General features: G+C 34.2%; 1 protein-coding gene across 1 annotated transcript in view; it reads right to left on the reverse strand.

The window, feature by feature from the left end:
- The window catches only part of LRRIQ3 (leucine rich repeats and IQ motif containing 3), a 131,453-nt gene that overhangs the window by 68,069 nt on the left and 51,080 nt on the right, over positions 1–12,304 (reverse strand). The window contains exon 5 of the mRNA XM_006178318.3: positions 3,647–3,800. Within this exon, the coding sequence (XP_006178380.2) occupies positions 3,647–3,800 (154 nt within the window). The remainder of the gene's footprint in view (positions 1–3,646; positions 3,801–12,304) is intronic.

A 12,304-nucleotide genomic window follows, 5' to 3' on the forward strand; every position in this document is an offset into this window, starting at 1 on the left:
CAGGAAGATTATATTCAAGAACATTTTGCTTTATTTGGTTTTACAAAAATGGTATTCAACATGGAATGCATATAGTTCTATCAATATTAGTTATGTGAAAAATGAATCTTTGAAAGCAAGGGAAATCAATTTAAAAAATCTTAGAATTCAACCAAATCTGCAGTCCTAAAATAAATCTTACTTAGTATAGATGACTGTCATACTAGATTATGTCCAGTGTTTCCAGGAACTATATATATAACATCATAAAGGAGAACAAGATGTGAACATTCAATGTGTTAGAAACAGCTGAAAGTAAGAAATTTCTTCCAGAGAAATTGGATTGGTTTGCCTTATTGATCTTTTCCCTCTTTTTGTTGATAACTAGGGAGAACATATGCACCCTTTCCAGAGGTGTGTGAAATTCCAATATTCACGCTTCAGGGCAGGAGGGTGTTGCTCAAGTTCTGAGAAAAAATTAGATCATGATTCTAGGAGGTGGGTTGTCAAAGAAGATAGAGATCCACAACACATAGACTTGTTCCTTCTTTCCAAGAGGTTGAAACTGTAAAGATTCCTGGCCATCATGCTTTCTTACCTCTTAGATGCTTTCTTTTCTTCCTAACAACATATGAATAAACCGGCTTAAAGAAGCTTCAGATGTGAGGGCATGGGGCAAGAGGAAAGGGGACAACTAAGCTGCTCTGAGATAAATATACGGCAGACTGCTTTCCCCTCCTCTGAATCTCCTTCCTTTTGGTTGGGTGTGACTTTCTCTCATACTATATTCCTTCCAAAATTCATGTTTGCAATATAGGAAATAAGTGAAAGAAGACTATTCAAGATAAAAAAGCACAGGTAGCAAAGAATATCTCATCGTCTAGCCCAGGTTACTAAAATTTTGCAACAGAATTTTAGTACAAAGCCTTAGTTAGGAATGCTTTGTTTGCTATTATTCCCTGTATATATATTTTCCTTGGCAACTTTGAGTAAAAGGATTAACTGTGCCAAAGCAGATTTCAGACTGTCTTGGGTGTCCCAGAAAAATCCATCATAAGAGTATCTAAATTTCCCCAAAATCCATGATAATAATATACAAATGTCCCTAAAACTTAATCTAATTGACCACCATAATTCTTTATTTATGTTAGTCTATACTATAAGAGGAAAAACCACTCTCTGATGAATATCTTTAAGCCATGGATAAATAATGTCCCTAACAATTGTTTCAGATCCTTAATTTCTTCTATTCCAACCCAATTTTTATCAGATTCATTCATCATGGCTCCTAACTTTTGGTTCTGGATCTCATTTACAGTTTACTCTTGTACCATGAACTCTGGATGTTTATGGACTTCTGGGTTGGCAGCATTTCCTAAATGAAAGTGACTTAAACTCACACCTCCGTCTCTTTCTGTTTTAGGTTACCATTAATATAGAAAGTTTTAAGCCCTTTGGACCAAGTACATTTCAACCCAAACAGGAACAGATTCGGACAATGATCACTTTATCTAATTACCAAAACTTGAATTCCATTACTAACACTTTCCATCATTTTGCTCACAGTATTTTTTAAAAATTAACTCCCAGGATTAAATGCTGATATTTTTTCAGCTCCTCCCCCTTTCCTATTCCTTAAATCTTTCAGTGTTTTCTGGATCCTAGCTTCTCTTGAGCATTCTGTGGTATCAGTTGCTCTCACTACAGTTTCTAATAAACCAAGCTACAAGTCACTAAATACTAGACATGTGAGTAGTAAAAATAATCAAAGAACAATGTATCAACTGAGTGAGCTGAAAGAAGACTAAAAAGCCAGCAGAAGATGGAACAACAATTTTATATAGAAGAAGTAGATTCAAAGATGAATCTTACAATGAAAAGTTATTTAAATTACTTTAAGAAATTGAGCTGAAGACAACTTCTGCAATGTTCTATAAATGGTAGCTATAGACAATGAAAAAAGCATAGGACAATGTATGTATTTATTGGATATGAAACAAGTGTTCTTAATAACTGGCATTAGTAATGTGATTAGCAGAATTATCACTATCATAGAGCTTTAGAAAACTCCTTATATAAATCACAGAGATAAGTTTCACTTTGTTATGAAAAATGGTGTAATAAGAAAAACAATGTTATTCTTTCCATTATTTTAAATGTTAAAAGAAATGTTTGAAAAGAAAAAAAAAGAAAACTCCTTATAATTAACATATTTTAGCAGAAGTTTCATAATATTCAAAATACTTCTAAAGATCTGAAATGGTATATTCTATGTAACTTCATAAATATTACATAACCTTTATAATATGAATATTTCATTCTTACTTTTGCACATATAATAGTCACTTGCCATAATATGACATATACGCAGATATACATATATATGGATATGTATGTATAGACAAATTTATACATAAGTGTTGTTATCAGTATATCCAACTTAGTTATCAGCATACAACATATCCATATCCAATCTGGCTATCAGTATACAACATTCAGTGAAGACTCTCCTCTATATGAAGCACATAAAAAAAAAATAGGTGACATGACTGAAATGAATAAGTTTATGTTTTACATAGAGGGCCAAAAGACACTTCACATAAACTTTATAGAGCACATTATCATCTGGAGCAAAGTAATACAGTTGGCAATGAGTGTTAATGAGGGAAAAGTTTTGAGTAGGATAATTTACCTTTTAAACCTAAGTTTTTATTCAATGGTTAATTTTTGTGGGATTTAAGGACTTGAAGATGTTACTGTGCTATATCTAGAACATACATCTTCAATTACACTGATATCAGACTAATGGAAGTCTGGACATTTTGTAGTCTCTTCTAATCATGTTAATATAATGGAAACATTTGTAACCCAGGCTACTTGGGAACAGGTCCATATATGAAGGAGTTTATGTCACAAACACAGCTGCCTTACACATTATAAAAAGTTCACTCCAGTTAATTATATTATAATGCTGAGTCTTCATTTTTCCCCTTACCTATTGCTCAAATGAAAACAAAACTGTAAAAACAAAAAGGCACAAAGTCTGGAGTCAGAAGATCTGGAATTAAGTTCTAGCAATGTCACTTAACCATCTCGCTTTTGGTAAGTTAACCCTTCTGAGTCTCAGTTTCCCTAGTCATAAAAAAGAAGTAAAAATATTTACCTTACAGTATTGTGGAGAATAAACTGCATACTTTGTAAAAAATATCTAGCACAGTGCCTGGTACATAGTAGGCACTCAATAAATACAAGAAATAGAACTCTCGTTCTATTTTCGTTGTGTTCTCAAAGCAGTATGTGATTTAGCATAAAACACTGAATGAATATTATATGTAAAATTATCAGCCTTTAATAAACTGAATATTTATGTTTTCAGCTAAGAAGAGATTTAAATTACTATTAATACTTTCAATAATTAATGAGAGAAAAATATATATACAAAGCATAAATTATAAGCTGGTTCTGGTAAGAGCTATTAATATACCATTAAAAATTTATAATATATTATATGACTTTTCTCACATTAAGAAAATCTCAAGCAGAATATTAACAATGTAATGGAAGATATTTAAGAGATTGAAGAAATTCTTACTAATTCAACATAATTATAACTATAGTATCTTAAATAAAACATTTCAAAGAAAAGTAATAAACTAATTTTACTTACATATTTCCAACGTGGAAGCTTCTCTGTTTTATTAGTTCCAGGCAGAAAAAAGAGATCTTTAAAGAGCTTATCTTCATATCTTCTATGTATGTAAATCCATTTTGCTTCACATTCATTAATTTTTTTCTGATGTTTTTTACGCAAGAACAAGGGGCTGAATATAAGGGGGGGAAACTGCCATTTAGTTATTTGCCACAAATAAAAATAAGGAAAGAGAAAACTATTTATGAGTTCATTTACATCCTAGAAAACATAGGGGTAAATTTAATGTAATATTTGTTTTCATATTATTACTATATAAAACTACTTAGGTACTAAGGCTTGCTCATCAACATTCATCAAGGGATGAGTGGGTGCTGAGAAATCTCTGGTGATATTTATCTACAAATAATTCTGTACCTACATCCAGCTAAGCATTTTATAATATAACATCAGGGAGAATGTGACTAAATTATCTATAGAAATGTAAGGTTATCAGTATGAACTCTTCTTATTTTTCTTCTCTAGTAAAGAAATAACTTCTTATTTTCACTTATGAACATTACTCTACAGCAGTACTGTCCAAGAGAATGTAATATGCCACAAAATAATTTAAAATTTTCTATTAGCCACACTACAAACAGGTAAAAAGAAATAGGTGAGATTACTATTAATACAGTTGACCCTTTAATAACAGAAGTTTGAACTGCACAAGTCCACTTATACATGAATTTTTTTCAATAAAAATAGTAATATACTATCTGTGAATCCAAAGGATGTGGAACATGCAGGTACACGTGGCTGAGTGTAATGTACTAGAGCATCCATGGATTTTGGTATCCACAGCAGGTCCTGAAACCAGTCCCTTGTTGATACCAAGGGATGACTGTATTATGTTTTATTTAACCTTATATATCCAAAATATCGCTTGATAAATGGTGTCAACAAACTAATATAATAGTAAAATACTAAATATTTCCCTTCTAAGATCAAAAACAAGGGAAGGATATTGTCTCTTATCCAAACTCTTCAACATTGTACTGGAAGTCTTATGCAGTCCAATAAAGCAATAAAAAGAAATCTACAGACCAATCCAATCTTTGAAAACAGATGTAAAAATTCTAAACACTGATGAAAAAAATCCAGCAATGTAAGTGAAGAATAATGAGAGCACTACGATCAAGTACTACAAACTCATTATATAAACAAATTCATGGAGAAAAATGTATGAGTACATCAATGGGTACAAAAAGGCACTGCATAAAATTTAGCAGCCAATCTTTATTTTAAATTTTTTATAAGAGAGAATATCAAAGTAAACAAGTTCACTATCATGGAGACAGACTACCAAAAATCAGTAACATTCATTATATGTGATGAAAGAGCAAATAACTTGAATTAAAATGATGAAACAGGAAGTTTACCGTTAACATTATTACTAAATAGCAAAAGTAGAACAAAATTAACCAAGGAAAGCAATTTTTCCATTCCTCAGAATTTTAAAGTGGGCTCCATCTATTCATTCCTTCATTTAAGTATTTTAACTGGTGATCTACAAATTAGTTAAGGGTAAAATACATTAAGAGAATAAAACTTGTAATGGCTTAAATAAGTTTACTCTTCTCTCATGCAGTGTAGGTTGGGTGGGCAGCTCTCTCCATAAAGTCATTCAGTTTTGCCTCACCATACTCAAAGGCAGTGCCATTCACCCACATGACTAATGCAATCCAACCCATGGGAAGGGAAAGACATGAAACAAAGGGGTACAATTATCATTTAAGTACTTGAAGCAGCAGTTGTAGACATCACTTACTTCTGTTCACTTACACATGTAATGAAAATGTAGTCAGATGAACACACTTAGCTACAAGTAAAATTGGTTAATGAAATTTCTAGTTGTCCCTCAACTGCTAAGGAAATAAAATAATGGATTTTCAAGGAAAAAGCAGTATTTTGAAAATGACCAATATGTGCTCTGTGAAGAGTAGAAAGTTTGTCACAGCATGAAACTTAAATTCTCTAATAAGTAGAGTTAGATAAAATAGAAGTAAAACACTAAATATATAATAAATGAATTGTGTTTTACCCAAACTGTACGGTGATAGTACTGCTGAGAAAAAGCAGGATACAGTGAGAATCTAAGGAAAACATTCTAGTAGAGCAAACAGCAAGTATAAAAGGCCATGCAGAAGTATGTTTAGGGAGGCAAGAACACACTTGGTATGTCTGAAGAACAGGAAGAAGGCCACTGAGGTGGATAGTCAGTCACTGCAGAGTTTTGAGCAGAAGAGTGGCTTTGAGATCAGAAGAGATCAAGATGGTGGAGTAGGAACACATGGAACTCACCTCCCACCATAAGCACATCAAAAATACATCTGTATGTGGAACAATTCTCGCTGAAAAGTAATTGGAGATTGGAAGAAATACTCCTATACAACCAAATCTAAAGAAAGATCTACATGGAATCAGGTAGGAAAGGAAGAGAAGCCATCAAGTCAGGACTTTTGTCCCTGGGAGGGGACTCAGAGGAAAAGGGAGGTTAAATGGGTGGAGATCCTCCCTAGGGAATGAGCAGTTTGAGCCACATATTGAGCACCCCAGCTGTGGGGTCCAACACTGGGAAGATGAGACCACTTGGCTGACTGGAGGTCCAGTGGGACCAACAAGAGGGCTATGGAAAGCCTAGACTCTGCACATGAGGACCATGAACAAAGTTGCTTGCTCCCAAAGCAGGGTAGAGAGGACTAAGACTGCATTGGTGGCTAGCCAATTTCCTGCAACCACCTTGCCTTGCACATTAACTTGAGGAGAGTGATGACTCCAGCCCTGCTTGTCTCATGGCACAGTTCCACAAAGGGCGAGGGCTGTGTGGCTGAGTAGGAAGCTTGGCTATGAGTGACAAAGAAGGCTCAGACCCAAAGCAGCATCTGAGCAGGGCAGGAGCAACCATTACTGGTGCTTACACAGGCAGTGCATCAGAAGCAGCCCAGGTCCCTGACCAAGGCCAGACCACCAAAACCTGTTCCTGGCCCACCCAAGTGCAAAGTCTATCTCCTCTTGCCCCAGAACTGCTCCCCTCTGCAGTGAGGGTGCTCATGCTAGGAGGGTAGAAGAAAACATTTAACGGGAACAAAGCCAGCTTGAGGACCTGATCCTCAGGACTTCCCCTCCAGCAATGTGGGACATGCCTCCATAAGCCATTTAGCAGAGGAAAAGCCCCAGCTCACACATGGCTCTGGATATAGCCACTCCTTCTCCAGCCCCAACTCCTACCAAGGGGATAGCTGCCAGCACACCCTGAGGAAAGATATGACTAGTGTTTAAGTCAGATCCAGCCCTCCCACCAAAGCCACTGGGCACACACAGACTAAATGGAAATGGTGCCTCACAAGAACATTCCTTCAAGAATGCAACAGATAACTGTTTCACCTAATTTCACAGAGATAGAGAAGTTAAGCAAAATGAGAAGACAGAGTAATTTGTTTCAATTGAAAAGGCACGAGAAAATCCCTGAAAAAAACAACTAATGAAACAGAAAGAATTTACTAGATAAAAAGTTCAAAACACTAGTAATTAGAATGTTAACTGAATTAGGAAAAATAATAGATGAACACAGTGAAAATTTTAACAATGAACTAGAGAATATAAAAAAGATCCACTCAGAACTGAAGAATACAAAAACTGAAATAAAAAAACACACTAAAAGGAATTAACAGCAGACTACCTGATACAAAAGAATGCACAAGAGATCTGGAAGACAGAATAATGGAAATTACCCAACAAGGACAACAAAAAGAAAAAAACATTTAAAACATTAGAACAGTTTAAAGGATCTCTGAGACAACATCAGACATAACAACATTCACATTATAGAGGTCCCAGAAGAAGAGAGAGAAGGAGGCTGAACAATGTGTTTGATGAAATTATGTCTGAAAACTTCTCAAACCTAAAGAAGGAAACAGATAACCAGATATAGGAAGCAGAGAGAGCCCCAAACCAGATGAACCCAAACAGACCTACACTAGGCACATCATCATTAAAACGGCAAAAGTTAAAGAGAGAATTCAAAAGGTAACAAGACAGAAACAAAGAGTCATATATAGGGAACCCCCCATAAAGCTATCAGCTGATTTTTCTGCAGAAAAATTATAGACCAGAAGTGAGTAGCACGATATATTCAAAGTGCTGAAAAGAAAAAAATGTGCAACCTAGGACACTCTACCCAGCAAGATTATCATTAGAATTGGAAAGAGAAAGAATTTCTCAGACAAGTAAAAACTAAAGAGATCATCAATATCAAATCTACCCTGAACAAAATGTTAAAGAATCCTAAGTGAAAAAGGCTATAAAAAGAAAGAAGAATCCGTAAAGGAAAAATTCCACTAGTAAAGGCAAATATATAATAAAGGATGATAATCAACCATTTAAATAAGCTAGTACAAAGACTAAAAGACAAAAAAAAAACAAACCTATAAAATCAACTATAATGATCAATAAAGGATAAACATGAAGATGGTAAGATATGACATCAAAAACAACATACAGAGGAGGTGAGTAAAAATATAGGTATTTTAAAATGTGTTTGAATTTAAAGGCCCACTTTCAAAACAAAAATAAATAGTTATCGGTCAACATATATGAACCCCATGGTGACCATAAACTTACAGTAGACGTACAAAAACTAGAGAGAAAGGAACATAAACATATCACTAAAGAGAATCAATCCACAAGGACAAAACTAAAAGAACAGATAAGAACTATAAAAAAAAAACAAAAACAGAAAACAAGTAATAAAATTGTAGTAAGTACATGTCTATCAATAATTACTTTAAATGTCAATGGATTAAATGCTCCAATCAAAAGATGTAAGATGGCTGATAGGATTTAAAAAAAAAAAAAAAAACCCATCTAGAGAAAAACTAGAACAAATTGAGACCTAGTGTAGCAGAAAAAGAAGAATAAATTGAGCCCAAAGTTAGCAGAAGGAAGAAAAACAATTCAAACTAAAGAAGAAATACACAAAATAGAGAACAGGAACACAATAGAAAAGATAACCAAACTAAGCATTGGCTATTTGAAAAGATAAGCAAAATTACAGAGCTTTAGCTAGACTAACCAAGGAAAATAATTAAAATTGCAAGATACAATATTAATATTCAAAAATCAGTAATGTTTCTATACACTAACTACCAATTATATGAAAAAGAAATAGAGGAAACAATCACATTTAAATAGCATCAAAAATAATAAAATACTTAGGAATAAACTTAACTAAGGAGGTGAAAGATCTCTACTCTGAAAACTATGAAATATTAATGAAAGAAATTAAAGAAGACACAAATAAATAGAAAGGTATCCCATATTCATGGATTGAAAAAATGAATATTGTTAAAATGTCAGTAGTCCCTAAAGCCATCAACAGATTCAATAAAATCTCTATCAAGATTCTAATGGCATTTTTTAACAAAGTAGGAAAAAAATCCTAATATTTATATGGAGTAACAAAAGACCCAAAATAGCCAAATCAATCTTGAGAAAGAACAAAGCTGGAGGATTACACTCCCTGATTTTAAAGGTATAGTAATTAAAACAGCATTGTATTGCCATAAAACAAGCACATAGATTAGTTACACAGAAAAAGGAGCCCAGAAATAAAAGCATGCATTGATGGTCAAGTAATTTATGACAAATGACCCAAGAATACATGATGGGAAAAGGACAGTCTTGTCAATAAACAGTGTTAGGAAAATTGAACAGCAACGTGCAAAAGAATGAAACTGCTCCACTCTCTTACACCATACACTAAAATTAACTCAAAATGAATTAAAGACTTGAATGTAAGACCTGAAACTATAATAAAACTTCTGGAAGAAAATATAGGGTAAAGGTCCTTGACATGGGTCTTGACAATGATTTTTTGACTATGACACCTAAAGTGCAAGGAACAAAATAAAAAATAAACAATGAGACTACATCAAATTAAAAAGCTTCTACACAGCAAAAGTAATAATCAACAAAGTGAAGACACAAGCTAAAGAACAGGAAAAACATTTTCAAGATATATATCTGATAAAGAGTTAATATCCGAAATATATGAAGAACTCTTATAACTCAAAAGCAAAACAAAAAAACCCCCAAAATTTAAAAATAGGTAAAAGACCTTAATAGACATTTTTAATAAAAAGACTTCCACATGGCCAATAGACACAAGAAAAGATGCTCAACATCACTAATCATCAGGGTAATGCAAATCAGAACCACAGTGACATGTAACCTCATACCTGTTAGAATAGCCATTATCAAAAAGACAAGAGATAACAAATGTTGCCGAGGATGTAGAGTAGAAGGGAAGCGTTGTGTACTGTTGGTGGGATTGTAAATTGATACAGTCAGTATAAAAACATTATGAAGGACCCTCAAAAAATTAAAAGCAGAACTTTCATATGATCTAGCAGTTTTACTTCTAGACATATATCCAAAGAAAACCCACACAAAAGCACTAACTCAAAAATGTATCTAAACCCCTAAGTTCTATCAGCATTATTTACAATAAGTAAAACATGGTAACAATCTAAAGTATCCATGGGCAGATAAATGAATATAAAAGTTGTGTGTATACAAACACAAACATACAACAAATATACACAAGTGGAATACTATTCAGTCACAAAAAAATGAGAAAATCTTGTTATTTGTTACAACATGGATGGACCTTGAGGGCATTATGCTAAATGAATAAGACAGAGAGAAAGACAATACTGTATGATCTCATGTATATGCGGAAGCTAAAACAAAAAACAAACTCATAGAAAAAGAAATCAGATTTCAAATCTGATTTGTGTATACCAGAGGCAGGGGTTGGACAGGAGGGGATTTGGAGGAAGTTGGTCAAAATGCACAAACTTCCAGTTTAAGATAAATAAGTACTAGGGATATAATGTACAATACAATGACTATAGTTAATCCTATTGTATTATATACATATGTATGTGTCTATATATGTGTGTGTGTGTGTGTGTGTGTGTGTGTGTGTTGTTAAGAGAGTAAATCCTAAGAGTTCTCATCACAAGGAAAATTTTTTTTTCTTTTATTGTATTTATATGAGATTATGATGGCAACTAAACTTATTTCAGTAATCATTTCACCACATATGTAAGTCAAACCATTATGCTGTATGCCTTAAACTTACACAATGATGTATATAAATTATATCTCAATAAAACTGGGAGAAAAAGAAGGTAAAATAAAATTTTGGCAAATAAACACAAACTCATTGAGAATACACTATTAGGAGACATGCCTTATTAGAAATACTGAAGGAAGTTCTTCAGGTTGAAAGCAAGTGACCTTAAATAGTAATCTGAATCCACAGACAAAACAAACAGTGCTGGTAAAAAAAATTATGCAATTACAAAACAATATAAATTCACATTTCTACTACTTTCTTCTCTTAACTAATTTAAGAAGCAACTATATGATAAAATATTTATATAGTTATATCTCTGTGTCTAAAACATGTGTTTGACAATAATAGCATAAGATGGCATGTGGGAGCAAAGCTGTTTTGGAGTTATAAAATGATACTAGATGGTGAATTTAAATCCATAGGAAAAAGATCATGAAACCAGACTCACCAAAGCAAGCAGGGAGATTAAGGAATCCTCCCTCCAGAATCCATACCCTTAGCACAGCACAATACCATCAGGAAGAGAACTCCTAGCTCCCAGCTCCTCCCAGGGGAGGGAAAGAGCTGGTTCACATTTCCAGTGTCCCCAACTTTTCTCAGGGACTCACCAGAGGGTTAGCTTCTATCTTGTCAGTCTCAGAGCTCTGATGGGTCTAACACAGTCTAGCAACCTGAAGAAGAATGGAGACAGAGGCTTGGGCTGGTAGATGGCCATAACTCCACCCCACATTGGCTCAGCACAGAGTAAGCAGATAGAAAACATGGTTGCCTACAATGCGACATTTTTTTCTTAGGCTGCCCAAAGTACTGGCTTCTGATTTGCCGATATTCAAGTGCTAATAAGACCTGGCATAACCTAGCTCCCTGGGGACTAGGAAGACTAGAGAGGGAGATTTAGGTTGGCAGCCGCCACATCCCTGCTCCCAGTTCAGCATAGAGCAAGTAGACAAAATTCCTAGCTCTCAGCTTCTCCTTGAACAGGGAAGGAGAGGGAAACCAAGGATCTAACTCTCTGAGGGTCATCTAAGGAAATGGCTTCAGTTGCACTTGTCCCAGTACACAAACAGTACCTGACATACCCTAGATACCTGGGGAATACAAAGAACAAAGAAAGCCAGCTAGATTACCATGAAAGTTTGAGATGCCCCAGACTCTGTCAGGCTGATTGGTGAGAGAGCGTATTCTACCATATGTGGCCAGTCCATGAAGACTGGGAGACATGAATGCTTTGCCAAATGAGAAGACAGCAAAATAGAAAGTCAAGAAAAATGAAGAATAATGCAAAGATGTTTCAAACAAAGGAACAACATAAATCTCTAGAAATTAACCCTAATGAAAAGAGTTATATGAGTTACCTATGCAGAATTCAAAATAAATGTCATGAAGATGTTTGCTGAGGTCAAGAGAACAATGCTGTGAGCAAAGTGAAAATTTCAACAAGAAATGGAAAATATAAAAGAGCACCAAATAGAAGTCATGGAGCTGAAATACAC

Source organism: Camelus ferus, chromosome 13, assembly GCF_009834535.1.
Source record: "Camelus ferus isolate YT-003-E chromosome 13, BCGSAC_Cfer_1.0, whole genome shotgun sequence".
Taxonomy (NCBI): domain Eukaryota; kingdom Metazoa; phylum Chordata; class Mammalia; order Artiodactyla; family Camelidae; genus Camelus; species Camelus ferus.